Source organism: Spermophilus citellus, assembly GCF_964194105.1.
Source record: "Spermophilus citellus genome assembly, chromosome: 5".
Classification (NCBI taxonomy): domain Eukaryota; kingdom Metazoa; phylum Chordata; class Mammalia; order Rodentia; family Sciuridae; genus Spermophilus; species Spermophilus citellus.
This window is the reverse complement of record NC_138186.1, coordinates 5761206-5788098: the sequence shown is the minus strand read 5'-3', so window position 1 is coordinate 5788098 and position 26893 is coordinate 5761206. Positions and strand designations below refer to the sequence as shown.

Here is a 26893-nt window from a genome sequence, read left to right as displayed (position 1 = left end):
AAGGAGGCTCCATGGGATCAGCCAGACGGAAACATTCCTGAGTGTTAGGGTCCTGTTCAGTCCCACTCCGTGCTCCTGGCTCTGATGACATCAGCCTAGCCCTGGGGATGCTGCTCAGATGTCACTTCTAGACTCTCATAGCACCAGGCCACCTGCACATAGCACCCCATTCTTGGGCCTGGTGTGTTTAAACTTCTGCTCTGGATCTCTAATAAGCAAAGCAGATGCTTGTCAGCCTTGTTCAGCGGCCTCTGCAGTCTGATGAACAGCCCCTGCTGGGGACACTCAGGCTCACATTCTCCTTTTCTTTCTCTGCTGCCCCTTTCCCTCTCTGTCAGTGTAACGCGCTGGCTGTTGACTGCAGGAGGCAGTGTCACTCCTGGCCACGGGCCCTGGTCCGTCTGTAACAGGCCTCGAGTAAGAAGGCAGCATATCTGAAATGCCCTTCATGGTGGCCCCCTGGATCCACTTAGGGCTCTTCCTTCCTTTGGTGCCTATTGCTGCGGTCCTGTCATGTTTTCTTACATATGGCTATGGGTGCATGTGTCCTTTTCCACCTCTTGGATCTTTCCAGCTGATGAGGGGTTGCCAACTGAGTCAGTTGTTATAGAATTGAACTGAGTTGATACAGCGAGTGTTTACAAGGGTGCACTCTGGTATTTTCTAATCTGTTTTAACATTGAAATGTCTACCACAAGTTACAGTTTAGCAAATGGCGCTTCAGGTCATTTTTGTGGCTGGCCATGGTGATGGCTGAGAGTTGCAGGATCACTAGTGCATGTGCCCTCCAGTGAGTCAGTGTGGGAGGGGCCAGCAGAGCCACAGCTCCTCTCTTGCCTGCCTTAGGTAGGCAGGACTGCATCGAGGCTAAGTATGTGACTGTGTCCTGACCCTCAGGTGATCATACAAGTAGAAGATGTGACAGGTCTAGAAGCTCTGTCATAGTTTTTACCAGTGTATGTGATATTCCCCCAACACAGCTCTTTCAAACACGCTTCCCCACACCTGCAAGTTGGGAGTCTGTGCACAGGGTTGGGTTTTTTGCCAGGCTGCAGGCACGGTGTCTGAGAGCTGAGGTTTCCTCTGAAGTCTTGGCCAGGGAAAGAGGCTTCTCCAAGTTTCCATCTTGGTTGGGTGTGTCCTTATTGGTTTTTGGATCTCGTTGTCAGCCAGAGGCCTCCCTCGGCCCCTTGCAGTGTTGCCTGAACAGAGTGGCAGTTTACACTGTGACAGTGTATCTCCAGAGCCAGAAAAGGCTAGCTCCGTCACACCCGGAAGCTGCAGTGCTACAGCATGTATTGTCCAAGTGGCCTTGCATCACCTTTCCCAAGGGCTGTTGGCTAGAAGTTAAGTGTCTGCCACACTGAGGAGGAGGGCCTACAGGGGCATGAATTCCAGCAGGTGGGATTGTGGAAGCTGCTCGGCAGATGCAAGAATGCCGTATTTGTATTAGTGCCATGGAGAGGGACTCCGTCTGTCCCTTCTGTTTTAAAAGGCTACTGCAGTGGCATATTTGTGATAATTAATAGAAGAGAAACGAGGTATGCGCTCGTTCTAGGAGAGGGTTTGAGTGGAGTAGTGAGCAGAGTTAGGTTAGTGTGTGTATCTCTGCTGTTTCTTGCCAGTGTGTGTCGGAGCTGGCTGCAGAGAGCAAGTACCAGAGCTCGTCTTGGGAGGATCTGGAAACGTGGTTACTTTCCTGCCTTCACCCTTCACTTTCCTTCTGCGTACCTCCTCTTCCAGTTCTCCTCCTCCTCCTGTTCCTTTCCCTTCTCCTCTCCCGGATCATACTCTTAAAGTCGTTGTTTAATCACTTCTGAATTCTGCAAATACCCTTTATATGTTCAATGATTGTGTGTTGAGCATGATTTGATTGACAAGATCACCTGAAACCTGGTTCAGTAAGCCCGAGTTCTCAGACTGAATTCTGTTGAGCCTGCAGGTTTCCCAGTAAGGGGTGCAGGTGAGAAGCTACACAGAGAACCTACCCCAAATGGGTTTGTGTGGGTTTGTGAGAGATGACTGCTGGTCTAGGACAAGTACATACAGAAGAAAGAGTGTTTAGAAACTTTGGTTGGGTCTTAACTTTGTTTGGCACTTTAGTTGTAAGTAATAATATTGTGTCACACACTGTGCTTTTAAAGCAGCTCTTGGGAACTCGTAAAGCACTGCCTGATTCCTCTTGGCACTGTGTGTGACATGAAAGCATATCCCTTAGTGACAGGCTGTATTTACTGTAAATACTTTAAAACTGTTGCTGACAATACGAATGTAATTAATGAATCTTAAATGGCTCCAATTTACTGATATAAAGCCTCTCTGATTATTAGTTCTGACTTAATAAAATATTGCCAAATTCCAAATATGGGCATGCTCTATAGATAGCCCCTCCCCCGCCCCCCGCAATTTTCTTTGTTTGTTGATGGACTTAGGTCTTTTCTCCATCCTTGTGTGTGTGTGTGTGTGTGTGTGTGTGGTGCTGGGGATTGAACCCAGGGCCTTGTACATGCTAGGCAAGCGCTCTACCAAATGAGCTCTCTCCCCAGCCCATCTCTTTTTTTTTTTCAATTGGGACATTTTAGGTAGATTACATTTTAGAGACATGAGCTTCTTTGTCTCTATGCATAGAGAAGTACTGAATTTGATTCCAGACAATGTGGTCTTGGTACATGTAGTTATTTCATGTTGTCATCTTCAAGCAGAATCCATGTTGAAATCTATGTGTCCACCCTCGGTCTACTTTGAGATAGGAGCTGGGGTTTGAGGAAAGGTTTTTCTGAGACAATTCTCAGCCAGGGAAACTTGGGGAGAGATGTTTGGCCTTTTAGAGTTCACTTCCATACAGGGAGGAGAACCCACTCAAAATAATAGAGCCATTGTGACCAGTGTTGTTTTTTTTTTAAATCCCTAAACATAACAATTTCTCACTACAATATATTGTATCCCCTGATTTACATAGGGTCAGTCTTTTCTTTCTAGCTTGTCTTGTGAAACTTGCTATTTTCAGATGTTTTGAAATATTTTGGGAAGTTATAAATGGAGTTGTGTACTTCACAGAAGGTCAGATTCAGAAGTGCTCTCTCATCATGTGCCTTTCTCCCCTTATTTTTAAATGACACATGAGTGTCTGACTCGCACATGGTATTTCTTGCTTCTTAGGCTGGTGCCAGACTCATTGTCTTTTGTTTTTAAGAGATAAATGTCTGGTGGTTTTTGTTTTGCTGGGAGATGCCTGTGAGTCAGACTTATCGTCGGCTCTGTCCTTCCTCCACCTCTTATTTTGGAAAATTTACCTATACCTCAACGTCTTGAGGCTAAGATGTTGAAAATGTTGACCCTGCGTTCATAAAAGTTCTCATTAGTCACCTGCCTTTTTCATTCTCTGAAAAGTTTGTTTATTCCTTTGCTGTTTGAAGTACCGGATTCCTTGGCTTTATTTTTATATTGTGTATCGATTGCAAAATTAGGAGAAGATTTTAAAGGAGTAGCCCTTCATCTTTATGACTTACCTTCTCCTTGATTTTGGACAGTACCAAAAAAATCTAGATTTTATTAGTCTAATCCTGTGAATGATACTCTTCTAGTATAGTGCCTCACAGTTACAAAACAAACAATAGATCCAACAAAACTATGATCAAAAAGTCAGCTGAACTATTTTACAGTGTGTCATAATTACAGAGCTTGTTCAGTGTTATCAGAATCATCCATTTCCCCCAGTGGGTTCCGATGGCTGGTGTGTGCCGAGGTTGAGAGTTCGGACCCTGCAGTCTGACCATCTGGGCTTTCCTGCTTAACCAGGTGTCTGATGTGTTTGATATTTGTCCAATTATTTTTGTTCTCCATGCCTTAATTTCATCTCTGTGAAACAGGAAATGATATTAGAACCTGCCTCTTGGGCTGGATTTCAGGATTAACAACCCATTATGTCCCCTTTCCCATTTATTGAATTGAGCAACAAATATATCACTGATGGTAAGTTTGGAATATTTGTTTTTATGGTTCTATTCTTTTGAGAGAAGTAATAGGCAAATGATGAGGGATAATATTCATAAACATTGGTGATGTCATTAATATCATTAATGGTTATAAATTATATAATAAACTCTACATTTTGATTTCCCAGCTGTTTTAATACAGCTGAGTCAGTTTCATTGAACTGCTTGTGGAATTGAAAACTCAGGACTTAATGGGTTAATTCACACAGGTAGAGTACTTTTAACAGACCCTAACTGTGCTGTCCCTGCAACTTTTGTGGTGCATCTTTGTGACAAGCTAGTGCTACAGATGGGTTTTTAGCAACAAAACTTCTTTATGAGATATCAAAAGTATTTGCTAGGGTTTAAGCTGTTTTAAGCTTCACGTTTTCAATAGAAGCCAGTTTTCTACACCTCTAAGAAATGATCCATGAAAGCTAAACACTTTTATTATCAAGGGCAATTGCAAAGTAGTTTTTAAACTATTTTTTGAAAAAGGTCATGAAATTATGAAATTGCATGGAATACTCAGTAATCCCCCATCCTCTTTTAAAGCATTTTGGACTTTTGAGTTCTTTTATCATTTGTGAAGTTCCTAATTGAAGACATAAGTATAGGTGATTTTTCCCATGAGGAGCTACCAAGTTTTGCATGGCTTACATCTAGAACTCAAGTTTTACCAAGTTACCACTTACATTTTCCAAAGACTGTGGATGCCCTTCCAAATTATTTTTTTAAATAGCCTTTTTATTGAAAACATTTCCTTGAACCTTCACTTAGAGTATCAAAAGAAGTTTTGTTTGTGGTTGGGAAAAAATGTGTTCAGCTTGCCAACAGAACTTAAAGTTGCATAAGAAGATGGGTGTTGATGCTGAGAAGTGGTGTGTAGGCAGCAGACCTCTTGTTCTGTCTAAAAGCGGTGACGAAACACAAACAGCAAACGTGGAGTCGCTCTTGCTGTCTTCTAGTGTGGGAAAAACAACCTCGAACTAGGAAGAACAATTTCTGCTGTTTCAAAAACTTTTATTATATTTAGACATGAGATTTAGTTGGCAGTCATTATAGGAATAACAGAGCTAATTCTATTAAAAGGACTACATTTCCTCTTTCATCATATTGTGTTGATATTTAGCAGGCATTTATAATATTGGGTTCATTGATCGTTAGGTGATCAGTGAACTCTTGAAGTATTTATAGAATTTTCTTTAGAAGGTTTTATGGTGCGATGTCAGTAACCAGTCTTTACTGTGTTTTTTTTTTTTTATTGTGGCAAACTATGCATTATATAAAGTTGGTCGTGTTTACTGTTTACACATGTCTGGCTCAGAAGCATTAACTGTGTTCTTGTTGTGTAACTGTAACCACCATCCATCTCCAGAAGCTCTTCATTTTCTCAACCTGAAACTTAGTCTCATGAAACTTGGTCTCTTACATACTATTCTGCTTCCCATCTCTGAAATCAACTGCTCTTGGTACCTCGAAAGTGAAATCATTTAGTGTTTGTCTCTTGGTGAGTGGCTTTCCCACTTCACAGATGTCCTCAAGATTTACCTAGGATGTGCTGTGTGTCACCTTCTACTTTTTAAAGCCAGGTGCTGTTACTTGTAAATGTGCACCACAATGTGCTGATGCACACCTCCCCAGGGCGGCACTAGGGTTGCTCCCACAGCTTGGCTACTGCGCGTGAACCGTGCTGTGCAAACCTCCAAGTCCCTGCCTTCACTTGACCAGGAGTGGAATCCTGGGACATCTGGGAGTTCTACTCTTGGCTCTTCGAGGAGCTACTCGGCTGTTTGCCATAGCAGCTTACCCTTTGCTTTCTCACCATCTGCCGCATTTTATTTTGTCCACTGTTCTTGAGAGTCTGTCATTACACTCCAGCAAAGCCTGAAAGGAATCCACTCTTGTAGAACAGTCCTTAGTGGTTCATTTGGATTCCTGCATACTTCATGCAGTGAGTGCTACGGGTGCGAGTTACCTTAGGCCCTCCCCTCCTTTCCTCATTTCACCAACTGTCCCTGGATAGGTGAGACACAGGCATTGCCCTTCAGCTTCAGTCATACTGGTGAGCGAACAAGGCTATGTAGGTGAACCCTCGACTTGGGTAGAATACTGTGAACACGAGTCTTAAACACTACTATGTTTACGGTCTACAAAAGACTGAAATAAGGAAGTAAAATATAACATCAAATGTTTTATCTGAGGTCTTCTACTGAGAGTATGGAAGAGATTGACATTAACACATTTCATTTCTGAGACCCATAGAATTAATGATTATCAACAAATTAATAGTAGATGTGCGTTTTTACTTTTACTACGTTTTTACTTTCTCCAAATAAAGGTGACCTAGTTACAGACAAAAGTACAATGCCATCTTTTGTTCCTAGGTCTCTGAAGCACTTTACAGATATTAAGTTGAGAGCAGTAATCTTAGATTCTATTCAATATCCCATTTATGATGCTTTGTTTTCAGAGACGGTGAATTTGTAAGAAGATTTTATTTTAATAAATTAAATTTAGAATCATGCATTTTGGAACTGAATTTAAAAGCTAATACAAACTAATAGAAAGTGACAGAGGACACCTGAAGTAGTAAGATCACAATAAAAGAAGCTATTTTTCCACCAACATTGAGAATGCTCCCTCCGCCCCCGCCCCCTTCCTCTCTTTCTACACTGTTGTGGGTGGGACTGGGGCACATCTCAACCTTATCTTTGCTGTGGAAGACGGGTTAGTGTGGAGTATCGAACTGCATTTGAGGAAACCTGGGCTTTTTTACTAAATCAGTTAGCTGAATCACTTGGTTTTCATTTCTTATTTATAAAACCAGAAGGTTGAGCTAGAATAACTTCAGTTTGGGATTCTTTCTCTGATTTTTTTTTTCTTATGATTCTTAAGTCTTAGCAAACCCCAGAATTCAGGAAAGCTAACCTGTTCCCTGCAGAATATATTTTATAGAGTTTTGGGGTCATGACGTTTCTAGTTTGAGGACAAGGATGCTCTGTTCATCTTGTAAATTTCATATGACCCAGTACTTGGCATTTCTCAAAGTTGGCACATGGATTGCAAATGCAAAGAGAACTGTTTAGGTTAAGAAGCATGTGAGATTATTGTGGCAAGCACCATTTAGTTGGCTCTTTGAGGGTCTCAGTGGATTTAGTGAATATGTTGCTTATTTAGTTCACATCTTTCAACTGCAGGTCATAGATGACCTGATGATAATGGGATGCAATGACAGGTGTAACTTGAGATTAAAAGCTGCACCTAACCCAGTGCCTTGACTGCATTCTTCTGTGGTTTCTGTGGTGATAGCTCTCCTAGCTTAGAGTCTGAGGATCAACTCATCCTGAGTGCAGACTTGTCACCGTCTCTGAAAGGGACTCTGTTTTGAGACTAAAGTACTGTTTTCTCACAGTGATTTTATTGATAGGAATCCTGTCCTGCATTTCTTAGCTGATTCCAGGTTCCATGATAATGTCGCATGTTGATTGGCATGGGTCTGAGTTCATGAACTCGCCACTTATCGGAAGAGGAAAAGCGTGCTCTACACCAGAACTGGTGCCAGGTTTGTTTCTTTCAAGCTGTCTAGTCCTGGGGAAAACCAATATTCAGGTTAATGCTCAGGGATTATCCTTAACAACATGCAGTACACCTTTAATTCCCAGACGACCACATACACTGTTTTTCCTTTTGTGTTCTTAACTAAGACTTACCCTTTCCTACCTTCCCAAACAGGGACACCTAGAGTCTCATCTGGTGCCAAGACCAGGATCTCTGGGTGATATACAGTCCATCCTCCCTGGTCTGATATCTCTCTTCATGTTCTTGCAGCTGATGGTGAAGGATGACATGTATGTCTATTCATAATGGTGAAGAATGACAAATGTGTCTCTCTTCATAATGGTGAGGCAAGTGCAAGATGAATGCATGCTCCCCACCCCTTTGGAACTGGGGATTCACTCCCTGGACACTCTGCCAATGAACTCTTTTTTTCTTTAAACACAGGGTCTCATTAAGCTGCCTAGGGCCTCGCTACATTGTAGAGGCTGACCTCAAAGTTGGGGTTCTCCTGCCTTAGCCTCCTGTATCACTGGGATTATAGATGTGCACCATGTGCCTATCTAAGAATTCCCATTTTTAAGAGGAAGATAATGTGACTGGAGGTGTGGCTCAGTGATAGAGCACCTACGTAGTATCCCTGAGCCCCAGGTGCCATCCTCAGCACCACAAAAATAAAAAGTAAGGGGAGGATGATACAAAGCAACACACGCTGGTCCTTCTTTCGTACTCCAGGCATGTTGAGTACCTGTACTGGCAGGAGGTTAATGTCACCATTTCTTAGTGTGGTGGGAGAACCCAGAGTGCATTTTCTTTCCTTACCCTCTGTGCCACACCCCAGGTGACCACCCTTTTGGGAACTGCAGCTCCACTTGGAATGAATGCAAGGCTGACCAGCAGGGCCCACAGGCTTGTCGTACAGCAGGGCATGGCAAAGTTTTGAATGTCACCTCTGAACTCCTAAAGTGCTACAGTCTGTGCTTTGATCTGTCCTCCCAGTTTAAAAACCAAGACTGGGGTGCAGCTCAGGGGTAGAGCACCTGCCTTGCTGTGAGAAGCCCTAGGTTCCACCCTAGCACTGCAGAAAGTGAGCAAGAACTACTGACTCAGACATTGTGTGTGTGATTTGGGGGAGCTCCCTTTAAACCCAGGTGAGGGACTACAGTGGATTTGCTGTGATCAGTTCCATTTGCAGTTAGCATTCCAGAGCCCCTGCGGGCCATCCTGTCTGATCCTGGAGGTTTCTCAGAGAGCTAGTGGACTCCATTGGTACTCCTGGTCCTTGTGAAGAGTCCCTGGCCCCACCTCAGCCTCTGCTGTAGCATCTGGGCTGCTGCTCAGTTTGGCCTGCCTTGCTAGGTGGCACATGCTTTCCTGCAGGTCCTTGGGAAGGGACAGCTGTGCAGAGGGGGCTGGCTGTCTCTGTGTTCCAGTCTCGGCTCCTGTGAATCTCTGACTTGGCCAGCTTCTGCTGTCACAGACCTAAGCTTGACGTCCTCATTAGGCTTTCTGTTCTGTTGACTTTGGTTTGAACCCCGCTGGAGCCTTAGTGATTTGGGGTTAGAAAGGCCAAGAAGGCTGTGCTGTCACAGTGCCTTTGGCCCTTCTCTGCTGTCAGCCTCAGCTTGTGTGACTCTAGACGAGAAGCAGGCTGCACCTTGTGTCATTCTTCATTTTGTCTCCTCTTGAAGTTCTTTTCTGCTAAGAGCCACAGCTAAGTAATATGATGCATGGCATTTTTGGTTGAAAGGTGACGCCAGCTAGCCATTGAGATGATATGATTATGTTAAGATTTACATTCATTCCGTAGAATCTTGTTCGTGTCAAAGGTGTTGCCATCAGTGTTCATTTTGAATTTTTTTCTTTTTTTTTTTGGCTGGGTGTTGGGGATGGAACCCAGGACCTCAGACATCTTAGGCAGGCCTTCTATTGCTCTTTCTGAGAATCCATGGTTCTTTGTAAAGGACAGAATTGTGCATTTCATAGGGTAGTTTTGACCTCTTCCCTCATGCTAATAATGAGAGAGCTATTACAGAATCAACAGATCCTTGCAGTCAAGGAAATAGGGTGTGGCGTCTCAGGGAGAAGACACGTTGGACCACTGGGCAGCAGAGGCCTGTGGGAGGAACTCTCCCGTCAGTGACCTTTGGGAATCAGCCTGACGGCCAGGGGCCGCTCAGCAGAGGGCCTGCTCGCTCCCTCACGGGTGTCTCTGGTAAATGGCATTTGTCTTGGCCCTGCTTTGGGTGGCAGTCTCAAGAGGTGGAGACGGGCATTTGAATTCTGCTTACGTTATTACAGTGCTTGCTGGAAGTGTACCTCAAATCTGGAGTATTTGTTGCAGTAAAAGTGGAGGGCAGTTGTGGAAGTGCTTGCTTAGTGCTTTCCCACTGAAGTCCCCGTGGGTCTTCCTGATGTAATTCACCATTATTTGACCAAAACAATTTCATTTTCCCACACAGTTAGGAATTTATCTGAAATTAGCTTTATAGTTCCAACACTCTTGAAATATAAGTTTGGTTTTCCCCCCCTTTCTCAGGATGTTTTGACCAGTGTTAGAACAATACCTTTTATCCCAGGCGCCAAAATAGGGTACCTGTTACATGCTATAGAATTGGCTCCAGCCAGTGTTTCCTGTGAGATTTCACCTTGGCAGACGTCAGTCTCTAGAGCCGCTGAGGAAGCAGAAACAATAGCTCTCCTCGCTGATACCCGTGCTTTTAGGCCATTATTGTATGATCCGTATTCAGGCCTTTTGGTTGGTAGAGTTAGCATATGGCCTCATCAGGTCTTTGGGTTATACCCTAGGTTGGTCTTTGCTATGGGTTACTTTCCGCATGTTGACTCTTGCAATATTTGGAAATGTAGTTTTGGTTTAATAGCAGATGAGCATCAACTATTAATTCACCAGGAAATAAATGTTAATTTCTAGTATTATCACAAAAATTCAAGCATATAATGACTCAAACATATAATAAAAGTGCAAATATGTGACTTTTGTTACATTCTTGGAGACCCTGATTCACTATATCTGGTGAGTGAGCCAGGGATCTGTACCTAAAAAGAGTAAAACCAAGCCTAAAAGCCAAGAAATTCTTAAGCCTCAGGGATAGCTGTGGTGGAGGTGGAAAGAAGAGTTGAGTGCAGGTGCACTTTTGTGGGTGATTTACATGTGTGCAGACTTCTACCTGGTGGTCTGTGTATATTTTGTGTGTGTTAGGGATTGAACCAGGGCCTTGAGCATGCAGAGTACATGCTGTGCCACTGAGCTTTTTAACTGCACAGTGAACAGACAGCTCCTTTAGGATGCTTTGACTTCAGGACGGTGTGAAAGTGATGCATTCGGTAAGAACTGTTACTTTGACTTTTGATCTTTCCCTGAGCTAGCAGTATGTGGTAGAACCCCGTCTGGGGAGGCTGGCCAGCTCAGCGAGTCACAGCTCCCAGGTAGGCCCTCACCGTCAGTGGGAGACCACTGACCCTCTGAACTGGGCTGTGCTGCTGAGCCACGGTGATCCATAGGTAAGTGCATCGACTGGTTTTAAATTTAAAATGTTTGCAAGGTCAGGTTCTCGGGTATGACTCCAGTGTGACTCAAGGATATTAGGAACATGTCTGACATGAAAGAACCATGTTTACACATGATTTATGAAATCTCTGGCTGTGGTAGAAGATAATGTTCTTGCTGTGAAAGTTCCTTGATTTCCAGGTTGGACCTTCCTAAACTAATTGAGATCTGCAGCTTTCTGAGGGCTCTCCAGCTCCAAGGACCAACTTGATCAGCAAATCATATTTGACAACTGCAGCTGTCTCTACTGCTGACTTTGGAAGGGACAGATAATATCTTAGCCTTAATTCTTTGACTGTTGCCATTGTTTTAGAAAATTAAAAATGACAGTGTAGGTGGGAGAGGTTAAAATTTGGAAGAGTGCACTCTTTGGTTGACAGTTCCATCTTTTATGTTGCTGTTTTTGTAAACACATTCAGAACATGGGTCTTCCTGTTAGGGGTAGTGGAGCTCCAGTCAAGAACTGACTACAAACAGATCAATTTAAATCTGCTGGTGTTGTCCTCTACTACCTGTTAAAAGGTCTCTACGTCTCTACCAATAGAATATCAGCTGATTCAGACTAGCCTTTCAGTTACAGGTAGCCACTGTTTTGCTCATTTTTTCCTGTATATCTTTGATGCAGAGATTTCCCCAGAAATGTAGCACAGACACGTTCAGAGTCACCACAGCAGTCGGTTGTGGGGACCTTGGTGGTTTTCGCTGGACTGTGGTGAGGTGAGACATGCGGGGACAGTGGATAGGGTTTCTCATGAAGCTGTGTGTTGGGGCTTTCATCATGACCTTCCTCCTAACTTGATGCTAGGCTGTTTCTTATAAAATAGGAGTGGTGTAGTATGAGGTCATCTAACTTCTGAAAAAGAATGTCCTCACTTGGCAAAACAGAAAGTTCATATCCTATTTGATGTCCTCTGTGTGCATTTTAAATGTGTTACTTGGTGTCCCAAGTTCTGCAAACTGACGGAAATGGTCAAGACTGAAATGGGTGCTCTTTGGGGGACACCCAGGCCCTTCCATTTCTCTTACTCGGCATGCCAGACAGATTGTGGTGTATTTCTGGGTAGAGTTTTGGTCTCATAGTCTAGTGTTCACACTTTCCTGTTCCCAGCCTTCTGTCCTGGCCTCTTGATGGAGCGTTGATCTTTTTGCCTGGCAAGATCCATATTACTGCCCCGCGTCTCCTACACTCGTGACTCCCTGTCCTGTCTTGCTGTGGCTCACTGCTCACCTTTTCCCTTAATGCTTCCTGGCTATGCATCAAAGTATTGGTTCGAAGTTGATCTGGTCCATTATGAATTCACCAACAGCTTCAAGTATTTATTGTCATTTTAATAGTATATAAGGTATTTTGGTACATGCTATAGCAGATATTAAAACTGGTAAAAATATACACCTGTTCCTTAAGTAAACTGTAATTTTATAATAAGATAAGCACACACTCCATGTATTACACACCGTGAGTCATTGTGACTAGGCAAGCACAGAGTACAATTGGTGCTGAAGGAGTTTCAGCTAAGATTGATGAGGCTCTTTGACTCTGTATAACTGTCTGCAAGTTTCTCAGTCTTTTAGAGCCTCAGTTTCCTATACATAAGACAGGAATAAGAATATTTTTATCAAGATTATTGCAATGATCAATGAAACAGTTAACATAAAATGTGTAATTGACAGTCTGGCGAACATTCAGAAACTGTCTTTTACTACTATTAACCTTCCTTCCTCCCAAAGTGATTTTAAAGTTGGTGCTGAATTTTATAAGCACTGCTGGGTCCTGATGATCAGAATAATTCTTTTAGGCAAAGTGAAAGAGAAACCAGGGGAGTTCAAATACAAGGGCACTTTTCAAAGCAAAAAATATACCAAGTAGGAAGAAATAGAGAAATTCCAATGCAAATGTAGTTTTATTTCTCATAGATATTCTAGTAGAAGAGGAAAGATTTATATGATCTAAGGACAAACCAGAGTGTAGTACAAATATTCTAGTGCAGGAAAAAAAAAAAAACTCCAGAAATGGCATAATTGAAGATAAAATTCAGTTACGAAGACTGTGGCATGGGGAGAAGCCTGAGCCTGACGGGAGAGGGGTTCCTGGCAACAGTCCCTGAGGAGTTGAGGGCTTGGAGCTGTATTCTGCTAGCTCACGAAGCGCACCATTCTCCTTTGTTCAGGATTTTGATCTTGGTGAAAAGGTTTCAGTGAACTATCACTTGAAGATCTAATCATGTTCTGCTGTTGTGAGTGTCTCTTGCATTTGTTTGAAAGGTCAAAAAGTTTGGACTTTTCCTGGAAGAACTTAAAACCAAGTTGAGGACTCAACAATAGGCTACATTTAACGGTGTAGCCTGGGTTGTGTGAACTCTTTGTTTCTTGGGTTGCAGTTTTTTCTTTGCTGGATGACGCCTCAATATAGAGAATGTGACCAGATTACAGTATGGTTTTTGCAAGATTTAGCTTACTGAGGACTTATTGTTTTGTAACATTTGAAGCTTTGAGAAAGATTTTATATTCTGTCGGTTGATTAAAAGTGAAAAGAATATGCCAGTTTTAAGTATTAATGCTTGAAATCAAATAATTTTTACAAATTCAGATACATCCTTGACCTGCAGTAGGGGAGAAACAGAAGCTTGAGTCATATCAGCCACCCTCCTTCATTTAAAAAAAAAAAAAAAACAATAAGGGTTACTTTTTTTTTTTAAGAGCGTAATTCTGGTTTTTAAAAAATTATTCCAGACTTGTGATACCTGAAGATGCACTTTAAAAAAATAAAAAAACTAAATATGTAAAAGCTTAGTTTTTATTTGCTTTATGTACTTGTGTATTAAATTGATGTATGACGTGTTTAAAATCCCTTGGAACATTAGAATTTGTGCATTTATTGTTATATGTAATTTAAAAATATTCTTCCACAAATGTGTTTTTAAGACCTCAGGGTTATACTGCTTCTAGGACTCCTTACTTCCTGGCTGGTGGCCTCACAGCAAGGTTGGGAGGCTTGTGATCCTGGGGTCCCAGGGGGGTCTGCTAGGACTCTGCATCATCTTGTGGTTTTGGCTTTCAACAGTCAACCTTGAAAGATCTTTTGTTTTCTGAAAGTTGAAGAAACTGACTCAGTGTTTTGACTCTTAGACAATTATTTAATTGTTTGCTGATAATAGGAACCCTTAGTAGATAGTTTCATTTATGAAGTTCTTTATTTTTAAGGGAAGCTTGACATGTTGAAACGATGGGTCAACACAAATCCTGGTTTTTTAAAAAATTGTTTTTGAGCATCAAAAAGCTCATTCTTTGTTTTCTGATTTGGCACCGTGTGTTTTTCCTGTGCATTATAACAAAGCTCTGTCCTTTTTAAAAGTAAGACTTAGCAGATTTAATGCTTGAGCTTTTCCTGTTATGACATGCTTAAAGAAATGTCCACTTTAGAAACCTTCACTTTAATATGATGGAATAAACACTATAAAAGTATATTAATAATTCAAAACATGATTTTGACTACCACGGATAAGAATGAATTCCTCTTATATGATAAAGAGTAGAGACTCCAAAAATATCATGTCAACAACTTTAACCCCTGGAAAATAGTTCAGTGAAGAATATTTTGAATTCTCATTGTAATATTTACACTTCCTGAGTTATTTTGAATGTGATGTTTTAAACTATCAGCTTGTTTTATTTAAACTTTTTAGTACATTTTAATGAGTGGTTTTTCCATGAGAATACCTTTCTACCTTTATTAAATGAGACAGTAGGAAAATATGACTTGGTTTCCACAGTTGACTTTTAAGCCAAGCTATCAGCAGCACGTCTGTTCCACAAAGTTGGGAACATCATGTGTGATTGCCATGTGTGATTGTCTCCTTACAACATTTCTTAGAACAGTCGCATTGAACCATGAGTGGCTGACACCTACAGACCACTACTAGGGGCAGGGACTCTTCTAAGTGCTTTACGTTTATCAATTTTTGTTATAAATGTTTAAACAAATTCCCCTTCTCTTCTTCCTGCTTTCCTTCTGCCATCATTCCCTTCCTGCCACTGGCATCCCATGGGACAGAACATTTTAAGAAAAACAGAAGTCAGAAACGTGAGCAGCTGCTGAGAAGAGGGTCCACTTAATTTATGGAGCTCTTCTTTGTTAAAGGGACACATGAAGAAAGGGATCAGGAGTTCTGAGGTGGTGTTGGGAGGTGGAGAGGCCACAGCCCAGGAGGTGCCCCTGCACTGAGCGGCTGACCTCAGACACTGAGGAGGGTCTTCTGTGTGCCAGCTCAGGGCTGCTGCAGACAACATGGCAAGTCGGATGAGGAGACAAGTTTTGCTGCAGATCCAGCAAGAGGATGGGAAATAGACATTGGATGAGAGCAGCTAAGGTGGAAGTGACTAGTTCAGACCAGTGAATAGATGAGAGGTCTGGCTTTAGATTCTCAAAAGGAAAGGAGAGAGACACACCTGTGTTAAATAAATAGCTTCACCCCTAGAAGGATCAGTACATCATATCATAGAGGGTGAGCAGTCTGCCATCTTGCCTCCTGCTGGGCGGTTGCCTGCCTTATCTTTTGAATTTTGCATTTGTATATATCTGGGATTTGTTGTTGCTCTTGTTGGTTTTGGAATTGTTTTGGTGCTGGTGGCACTTGCTGAGCACATGGTCTCCTGCTGAGCCACACCCCCAGCTCCAGGGTAGTGGACATACACTTATTCTGGGGTCTGTCATGACTTCATTAGAGAAACTGTGTGGCATCTAGTATCTGGCAGGCCTGGATTTGAATCTCAGCTGTTGGGTGGCCTTGAGTGGGCTCTTGACTGTGAGATGGTAGCAGTGGCCTCTGGAGCGGCTGCAGGAGGTAGTGTATGTATGTCAGTGTCTCCAACAGTGTTTGGGTCAGGGGCTAAAGAGAAGAGACCACAGAGGCGGCAGTGTCTTCCAGACCAGGGAAACCCAGAGATGAGATGGAGAAGACCTGCGGCAGTTTAGGTTAGAGCCTCTTGCCAGATAGCCACAGTTTATGTTTACTAAATGTGAACTGCTGAGGAGGGAGGGGGTGCTGGAAGTGTAAGGTGGGGTGGAGGTTCAACAGGAAGACAAGTTTTGAAGTGTAAGTGTTACCTTCCTTGCAAGGTCCATGCAAAGGTTTCCAGAGATAAGGCCTTGTCTAATTCTGAGAACAGGGATTCATATGTATTTTATGGTTATGTATCCGTAAAACCACATGTTGTTCAGGTTCAATTATTAAAACTCCAGTTTTTCTTGATAGTAAACTCAAAGCATGTATAATGATGGTCTTTTAAAAACTTTATTGCTCATTATGAAAATTGAATCATCAAAAAGATGTTCCTTTTTGTTCTGATCAGTGTTGTTGAGCTTCATCTTTTTGATGAAGCTCAACAATTTTTTTTATGTTGTCACTGTTTATTTTGAAATAAGAAATTTACTTAAGTTTTATAGTTATAAATGTAGAATCAACATTGTCAACAGAAACACAATTTTTTAAATCATGTCTAAAACCTCCTGGGAAATGCCTACTTTTAAATTTCTAAAAGTAATATTGTCATTCTATTTCATAGTGTGTGTGTGTGGGGGGTGAATGTGTGTTGGTGCAGTGCTGGAGACGAAACCCAGGGACTCGTGTGTGCTGGGCAAGCACTGTACCACGGGGCTGCCCATAGCCTTCCACTTCTTTACTTTGACTAATATAATTCCAGAGAATGATCACTGGATGTGTTTTAATATTGTTTTTATTTCAAGGAGTGAAAAATTTCTAATGGTGTCTTTTCTTTAAAGAATGCCATGTTGCCTATTCATATATATAATATTATGTAAATACACAAATTGCATAATCTATATAACAAATGTATGTGTATTTTATATATACATACTTATGTATATATCTCATTACTTAAAGGCTACTTGAATTTGCTTTATCATTTCTATCTTTGTCACTGTTTTTGCCACTGAACAAAAGACTCAACAAGAACAACTTTAGAGGAGGGAAATTTTATTTGGCTCATGGTTTCAGAGGTCCAATCCATAGATGGTCCACTCCGTTCCTCTGGACCCAGGACAAGCCAGCACACCATGGCGGTAGGGTATGGAGGAGGCAAATAGGTCAGGACACGACAATCAGGAAGCAGAGAGAGAGCTGCCTGCACCAGGGACAAGTTATAAACCTCAGAGGCACACTCCAGGTGACCTGTCTCCTCCAACCACACCCTACCTGCCAGTAGTTACCACCCAGTTAATCCCTATCAGAGGATTAAGACTCTCATAACCCAGTCTTTTTACATCTAAACATTCTTGAATTTCTTGCTTTATTGGATACCTAATATGTTTATAATATATCAATGCATATAATATATTAATATGTGTATAATATATATTATATATTTTGTGGACACCTAATAACAATGTCTAATAAAAAAGTATGTGTAAGAAATACTAAAATACTCTACTTATTTGATCTGAAGAAATATCAGGGGCTTACAAAAAAGTGTGTTGAATTTCTTTTGACTTGTAATATTTTATGAACTTTGTTTCTCATGGATATTTGTATTTTAAGATAATATTAGGGTCCATAACAACCATTAAACTAAGACAAATTGCAACTTGCTTCACCTGGTGGGAATAAAATAAACTCAAGACATTCAGATATTCATTGTTTGTCTGTCTTATAAAGTAAGTGAATGTTGTTAAAGTAAGACTAGTTTGTCCCTCTTCATGTTATGTACACATTGTTTTTAAAACTTTGAGTCTTATCTATTGCTATCATTTTAACAGGTGTCTCAGTGCATGTACCTACTGCAAAACTAAACACGCCAGAGGAAATTTGGCCAGTTATCCCATTGATGAACTAGTAGATAGAGCCAAACAGTCGTTTCAAGGTAAGTGTTTCTAGAATTGTGCGTGACATTAGTCTTCTTATTGAAACAGTCAGTATTTTAAGTATTATTCACTTTAGATACCTGCTGCTTCAGCTTTCTGAAGTTGACAAATACTGCGGCTTAACTAATAGATGTTGTCAGATTTAACCACTTAGGTTAAATCTTATGTTCTGCTTTACTGTTTTCTTTTTACTCCAAGGTAAATGTCACATTTCAGAGCCTTTACACCCCATCTCTAGTCTCCATGGAAAAGAAAAAAAAAAGTTAAATCCTTCAGCCTCTGAGATCTGAGAGAAATACTCGGATTCCCCCCCCCCCCCCTTTTGGTGATTTTCTTGACAATTTAGAAAACAGAGCCAGTAGGGTGTCCAGGAGTCTCTGAAGGAAAACAGAGGTTGACCATCCAGGGACAGAGGAGGCCACTGTTCTTCTCTGGGGGACTGTTGGTTCAGGGAAGAACGGTCCTGATGGGCAGATCTGAGGGACAGAGTGCTCTTGAGTTGTCCCTTGCTGGCAAGTGTGATTGGCTGGTATCTCTGAGCGTGGAGGGAGACTTATCTTTAACATGAGTAACTGTGGTATTGACACATAACTGCTTAGACATGAACTTCCTCTTCTGTCCTTGTTTATAATATGTATGTGTGGAACAGTGGTGTGTTTTGTCATCCTACATCAGCTAATCTATTGTCTCATAATCTTGTGGGCTAATAGTTATTGGCAATGTGCTTTTCCTTTGAGCAAGTGGCTTGGAAGGCTGCTTTCAGTACCTCATACCCTATATCTCAGAAGTGTGCATTCCAACCCCTTTTCTATAAAGTCTAGTCTAGCCAAAGCTTTTATCAACACTAATTTGGAATGTTTCTTTTAGTAGAGAGAAATAGACCCTTCATTGATTTATTGACTCCTCCCTACATTTTTTTTTCTGATTTTATATCCTTATTCTTACCTTGAGTGTTCATACTGAGCTGATTTTGAATAGAAACGGGAGACACGGTGAGTCTCATTGCCAGTCAGAGGAAGACTGGGATGAGTGTCTTCTCTGCAGCATGAAGACTTGAAGGATTTTTCAGAAGGGGCAAGAATTCACCTAGAAACCTAATTTATGCATCTGGTGTTCTTGCCAATGTTCTTATCTACTGCTTACTATTCCATATATCTGTCAGTTTATGAGGATATTAAACATAGGTGATTTATCTACTAACTACTGCAAATTAGAAGGCATACAAATTAGTACTTTTTCAACATTGTGTGTTTTCAAGTGCAACCACATAATTTTTAGAAACTTTCTACTTTATCGTACTTGAAAATTTAATTGATAAACCTGATTGGCCAAATTGTTATATTGTTTATATGTAAGAATATGGAACAACAAATCCCACCACTATGTAGAACTGTAACATACCACTAAAAAGGGGAAAAAAGGAAAAAATTCTAGAAAAAAATACACCATGAGTTTTGAAAATCATGATTCAAATTCAGTGTTCACAAGTAAAGTTTGTTAGAACATAGATACAAAGAAAAATATGACCTGTACAATGGTCTAGGAGAGAGACTATTTTTTTCATTCCCTGGTATCTATCCTTACTTGTAACTGAAGCTAACATTTGATATGATGGCTTCGTGACTTTTTGTGGACACAGTTATGTTTTTTATATATACGATGGGGGAAAAAGGAAACATAGTTGCTTTGACCCAGTTGGAGAATTCTCCTAAAGCCATCCAATGTAACCGTCTGTTTCTTTAGCACTGTCCTCTGGGCAACAGAGGTATACTGTGTTTCTTCAGGAGATGTCAGTTATGAGTTCAGGTTTTCGTGTTCAAGTGAGTTGGGCTAGTTAAGGCGAGTGATTCAATGAAACTGCCAAAAGTTAGCAGTGGTGTGTTGTACTACACATGAGACTATTGAAATACCCTAAGAGTGACATGAGTGACCATAAAATGACAGCTTTCTCCGTTACTTCTAAAATATGTTGAATAGAAACTTCTCTGTGTATAAACTAGGTAGTATGACAGTTACCCTTCATTTTCTAAATTTGGGAAGTGCAAGTTCATGATAAGGATGGGTTTATCCCTTACCACTGTAGGAAACATCAGTCTATTAGCTCACATTTTAAAGATACTGAGTTGCTAGCATTATCCTTCTTCCCTCCCTCCCTTCCCTCCTTTCCTTCCCTCCCTCCTTTCCTTCCCTCCCTCCTTTCCTCCTTGCCTCCCTCCTTTCCTCCTTCCCTCCCTCCTTTCCTTCCCTCCCTCCTTTCCTTCCCTCCCTCCTTTCCTTCCCTCCCTCCTTTCCTTCCCTCCCTCCTTTCCCCCTCCCCCTCCCCCTCCCCGCTGGTCAGACCCCGGACATTGCTCGTGCCCTTCCATGGAGCTACATCCCCAGCCTGGGAGAGTTATCTTTTTTTTTTTTTTTCCTTCATAGCCATTGGGATTTTAATAATCTTATAAAAATTCCTGTTTGAGCTTTAAAATTGTTCAGCATAATTATAAAGGTAAATATGAGAAATAAACCATTTTCTTGTTTCTGTTTTTCTATATTTAGTTCTTGAATAATTCAGGTGTTAATGGTAAAAACCCCTTGCATTCTGTATTCTACCATGACTAGCTTGCCTGCCTATAGTGAGTTCACAGCATGACTCTGTGAAAGTTGCTCAGAAATGAAAAGTCTAAATATGTCGTCAGCAAATTTTAGGACTGTTTCAGGCCCCACACTGTCAGTAGTAGTTCGAGTTCCTATCCTTATGGTGGCATTTTCTTTTCTGAACTTTTCAAATAGCTACTATGTCAGCCACACACATTGGTCTTTTTTAAAGCTATAAAAGTGTGTGGAATATGGATTCAAACTCGGGTTTTCTGACATCATAGAATGTGCAATAAAATCACAATTTCCTATAGAGAAGCATATTTATAAAAAGTTTTTATTAAAATTTATTTTGTAGTATAATGCTCACCAAGGCACGTGAGCATTCAGTAGAGCGGGAAACAATCACAAAATTGCCCTGAATGTGAAAGGGCTTCCAAGAGAACTAAGGTCATGCCAATCATGCATCCAGCTGCCGAGAATGAGAAAGAGTTCAGTAAAGTTGAATGGATAGCATCAAAGTGAAACAAATTTCTAAAAGGAAACCTTAGCTTCTCTCATATATATACATGTGAGTGTGTGTGTGTATTAAGTTTGACATATTACACGTACACAGAGTATGACTTACTCTAATTAGGATTCCATTCCTGTGGTTTTTCATGATGCAGAGTTTCACTGGGATACATTCATATTTTAGGATAGAAAGATGGTAGAATGTATCTGATATAACTCCCCTTGGAATTTCAACAACTACTTTTTTCCTCTTAGTGTGCTTTTCATTTTTGTGGCCCGGCCTGCATCTGAGTGCAAAATGCGAAATCCAGGTCACTCTCTGGATGTAATCTTAGTCTCACTGGGAGTGATCCTCTGCCCTCCTGACCAACCTCCTCCTGCCTCCCCTCTTCTGATGAGGGTTTAAAAACATGCCTGGCCTTAACTGTGTTCTGGGGCCTAAGGCTGCAAGGGTGTGACATGGCTGCATTTCAGATAGCTAGAAAAACATGTCAAATGGTGACCAGGACTTTGTTAGGGCCAGAATGAATTTGCAAGCTGGTGTTTTCTAGGATATTTGTATTGATTTTTCTCCGGCAGCTAATCGGTCAGTTTCAGTTGTGGAGGTGGTGGAGCAAGCTTCTCAAGTGTGCTCTGCGAGTGGTGTGGAAACGCCACCTTTCACTGCTGTCTCTGAAATCAAAATGGAGAGATGATGAATTAGCTGTTTTTATAGCTATCCTGTGCGACTCTAGAGCTCATTTGTGTGATGCTGCTGCTTTTTGCTCTCTGGTAATCTGAAAATCCTCTGCAAGATAGCTGGCATAAACCAATTATGGGATGGTCATGTAAATTAAGATGAAATGTTCAGAATAGGAAGAAAGTATCCGGATGCCCAGAGATTTCACTATTAATGTTGGAATTAAGACAGAATTCTCTTTCAAGACTTGAAGAATGCTGTCCATGGAATACAAGATGAATTACAAAATGGAGCTGGAAACATTGCTTCTCCTTTTAGATAAGGAAGGACATGAGCAGTATCTGGTTTTCCATGGTGAAGCTGCAGATTGTTGAATTGTATGGTTCGCGCCACGCCCCATTTGACTCATCACCTTTAGTCATTTGTATATGAGGATTTTGATCCAAGACCAAAGAGAGGCCAATAATTGCGTTCTATTAGTGTATATGGCAGTTAAATTGAATGTCTTTTTAATTCCTTTTTCTTTTTATTTGGGCTGTGTTCAAATAAAATTGAGAAATCCATTTCTTCTGTAGGATTAATGATGTTAATTTACATGTGTGTTACACATTGTCAACTTCCAAATCGGATTTTGGGCAGCTTGTGTTAAATGATTACATGCAGTAGACCATGAAAATAAAAGTTGTGTAAAATGCAGTACTGTGTTTTGAAAAGGGAAGATAATTTTACCAATTGGTGAATTCAGGTTCTGCAGAAGAATGGAGAAATAGCATGGTTTACATAATTTGATGTGAGCATGTGAAAGGAAATAAGGATTACCACGAGAAGCTTCCTGTTCCTATGCTCCGAATACTAGGAGGAATGTTTCATACAACCTTTACTGAGCGACATTGAATAATACATTAGAAATGCTTTTAACTGGTAACGTGGAAACTCTGGATGTGTTGTCTATATGGCTTTTTGTTCCATTGTTTCTTACAAAATCCAAGATATATATAAAAACCTAACTTTTAAAAGCTATTCCATACAAAAACAGTTTTAGCCAGGCATGGTGAAGCACACCTTTAATCCCAGTGGCTCAGGAAGCTGATGTAGGAGAATCACAAGTTCAAGGTCAATGACTAAGTTGCTGTGAGAACCTGTCTCAAAAAACAAAAACGGGGCTGGGGCTGTAGCTCAGTGGCAGAGTGCTTGCCCAGTACCACATAAAAATAAACAAAGGCATTCTGTCCATTTATAACTATAAAAAATAAAAATAAAGGCAACAAAAAAGGGTTGAGGATGTGGCTCAGTGGTTAAACAACCCTGAATTCAACCCTGGTACCACAGATAAATTTAAAAATAAATAAATATTATGGGAGAGGTAAGAAAATGTAATGTACATATTACTTGTAACTGGATGGGGGTACAGTGCTTAAATGGCTATTTATCAGATAGTTCAAATGAGTGGAGATGAGTAATCACTTTGATTTCAGGGAATGTTTGTGTAGGCCGTCCACAAGAAAACCGTGTCATTACTTGGCTTTTACCTATTCAGATTTCTGAGCTTCTGTCACTGGCATTCAGATTTTCTTAGCGATAAAGGGAGTGCTTCCTCCACATGATGTTGAAGTCGAGACACAGCTGCCTCCACTGGAGGAGCGGTGAGGCCTCATTGAGTGAGGTCTTTCCTCTGACCCCTTGGGTTCCAGCTGGAATCTGCCTGCTAACTTAGTGTTTCTCGAGGGTATTTCGTATCTCACAGATCCAAGGGTAGTAGACATTTTCTTAAAAGGCCAGATAACACATTTGGCTTTGTGGGCCACACAGTCTTTATTTAACTATTCATTTTTAAAAGTATTTTTTAGTTCTTATTATACATGATAGTAGAAAGTATTTTGACATACATATGTGGAATGACTTTTCATTCTTCTGGTTGTACATGGTGTAGAATTACGTTGGTGGTGTAGTCATGAGTGCACGTGGATAGTAATGTCCCATTCATATTATCTTCCCTATTCCAATTCCCCCTGCTTTCCCCTTTGTCTAATCCAAAATACTTTTGTTACTCCTTAGCATCCACAGATCAGAACCGAGTTAGCTGAGTTAGCATCTGCAGATCTGAAAAAACATTTGGCCTTTGGTTTTCTGGGCCTGGCTTATTTCACTTGGTATGATATTTTCCAGTTCCATCCATTTAGTGGAAAATGCCATAATTTCATTCTTTATGGCTGAGCAATAGTTCATTTTGTATATATATATCACATTTTCTTTCTCCATTCATCTGTTGAAGGACACCTTGGTTGATTCCATAGTTTAGCTATTGTGAGTTGAGCTGTTATAAACATTGTGTCTGAGTCAATATGCTGATTTTAAGTCTTTTGGGGATAGACTGAGGAGAGTGGGATAACTGGGTCAAATGCTATATCCATTCCAAGTATTCAAGATTTTCTATTTTATTACAGTACAAAGTTTTAAAATAGGTTCTGTTTATCATCTATTTCAGTAGTGTCTCTTGTAGTATTTCCTTTTTCATTATAAATTTTAGCACTTTGAGTTTTCTCTTTGTTAGGTTGTCCAAGGGTTTACCAATTTTATTTTCCCAAAGAGCCATCTTTGTGTTTTGTCAATTTTTTGGATTATTTCTATTTCAATTTCATTGTTTTCATCTCTGATTTTAATTATTTCCTGTCTTCTACTGCTTTTGGTGTTGGTTTGTTCTTTTTCTAGGGCTTTGAGATGCAATGTTAGGTTATTTGTTGACATTCTATTTTTTAATGAATGAGCTCAATACAGTGACCTTTCCTCTTAGTACTGCCTTTATAGTGTCCCAGAGATGTTGATTTGTTGTATCACTATTCACTTATTTACCTCTAAGTGTATTTTCATCTCATCTCTAATTTCTTCTATCCATTTATCATTCAACTGCATATTATTTATTTAGTCTCTAGGTGTGAGTAGCTTCTGTTGTAAATTTTCTCATTGATTTCTAATTTCATTCTATTATGATCTCATAGGATGCAAGGTATTATTTCTTGTTTTTGTATATGTCAAGAGTTGCTTTGTGGTGTAAGATATGGTCAGTTTGGGGGTTGGGGTTATGGCTCAGCAGTAGAGCGATCACCTCACATGCACAAGGCCCTAGATTTGATCCTTAGCACCATATAAAAATAAATGAATGAATGAATGAATAAATAAAATAGACTTATTGTGTACAACTACCAAAAATCGAAACAAAACAAAACAAAAAAGAGATATGATCTATTTTAGAGAAGGATCCATGTTTTGCTGAGAAGAAAGTGTTTGCAGTCTTTAGGTAAAATCTTCTGTATATGTCTGCTAAGTCTAAATCATTAATTGTATGTTTTAGTTCTATAGCTCTTTATTTCAAGAAGCAAACGGACCACAACGCAATAATACTGGGCGATTTTAACACATCTCTCTCAACACTGGATAGATCCTCCAAACAAAAACTAAATGGCATCCATTTTCTTTCCAAGCTTAGTAAACATTACTCCAAGACCTCCTGGCTTTGAGGGTCTGAATTGAGAGATCAGCTGAGATCTGGATTGGATTTCCTCTAAATGTTACCTGTTGTTTTTCTCTGGCGGCTTTTAAAATTCTATCCTTATTCTGTATGCTGGCGTTTTCATAATAATGTGCCTTGGTGTGGGTGTGTGTTAATTTTCTGTATTTGGGGTCCTGTAAGCCTTCTGTATTTGATTTTCCACTTCATTTTTTAGGTTTGTGAAATTTTCAGATATTAATTCATTGAAAAGGTTGTGCTTTCCTTTGGCTTGTATCTCAAAGCCTTCATTTATCCCCCCAAAAATCTTAAATTTGGTTTTTTCATGTTATCCCATATTTATTGGAAGTTCTGTTCATGGTTTCTTTTTTTTTTAAAGGGGGGGGAGAGAATTTTTTAATATTTTTCAGTTTTCGTCAGACACAACATCTTTGTATGTGGTGCTGAGGATCGAACCCGGGCCGCACGCATGCCAGGCGAGCGCACTACCGCTTGAGCCACATCCCCAGCCCCTGTTCATGGTTTCTTAACATCATTTCTCCACAGTCAACTTTGTTTTCAAGACTATATATTTTGCTATATATTTTGTTAACTTGGAAGACAGCTTCAGACAATGATATCTATTGGTGATGCTTTCAATTGAATTTTAATTTGCATTATTGATTCCTTCATTTTGAGGATTTCTTTTTTTCCCCAGAATCTCTTACTGAAGTGATGTTCACTTCCTGCATTTTCTCTGATTTCACTCCTTATACTATCCTTTACTTCACAGATCAGCTTAACTATGTACATTCTAAACTCCTTCTGTGACATTTCTTCTACTGTTATTGGAGTATCTTGGTTATCTGTGATGATTTGTTCTCATTTTCATGTTTGTGTGTCTACTTACCTAATAGTATGTGTGTGAAGCAGTAGCATTTCTATCCTGTGGACTTATGATGTCCCAAAGTTTTCCATTACTTCAGTGTTTTGGGGAGCCGAGATAACCATAAACAATGCAAACGGTATATTGCATTATTTAGTTAAGGATGGTGAATATTAGTGTGATAGTAATTCTCCATGTAGAAGTGAGTTTTAAACTTTGCTGTCTCTAAGAACAACCTGTGGATCTTTGGAGAGAGTACCTGAAATGCATGTGTCTGGCCAGATGCTTCATGCAGTAGTCTTGCTGTAGGTCCAGGAATGGGCATTTTTGTTGAGTCCTCCTACATGACTGGGAGGCACTGGATACACAAACCACTTCTAGAGATTTTTGTCTAGAGAACTGTCTTGATTAAATACACCCACTCATTTGCTCAAAATGTTCAATTGTGAGCAATAATACATTTATGCTATTTGCAATATTACTTAGTCTTGGGATGTTTCCTCATAGCAGCTTGGACAGATGAGACAGCCCAACTGTGGGAATGTTTAGTTTAAAACTCCCAACAGTTTAGGAATCACTAGCCCAGATCCCTTCTGAGGACTAGCTTGTTTTTTTTTTTTTTTTTTTGTCTGTATTGATTTTTTTACCCCCATCTCATTTTTAAGTATCATGTTTTTGGTACAGTTTGAGTTACGTTTTCAAAACAGAATATCACACTGTTATAATTAGAAAAAGGAGAACTTTAACTCCCTTAAATACATTTTTATAAAAGAA

At 40.4% G+C, this 26893-nt stretch overlaps 1 protein-coding gene across 5 annotated transcripts in view; it reads left to right on the top strand.

Annotated features, from left to right (window-relative positions):
* E2F3 (E2F transcription factor 3) overlaps positions 1-26893 on the top strand; it is a 693003-nt gene that overhangs the window by 355558 nt on the left and 310552 nt on the right. For all 5 annotated transcript variants that reach the window (XM_081296306.1, XM_081296305.1, XM_081296309.1 and 2 more), the window contains one exon: positions 17873-17976. In XM_081296306.1, the coding sequence (XP_081152432.1) occupies positions 17873-17976 (104 nt within the window). The remainder of the gene's footprint in view (positions 1-17872; positions 17977-26893) is intronic.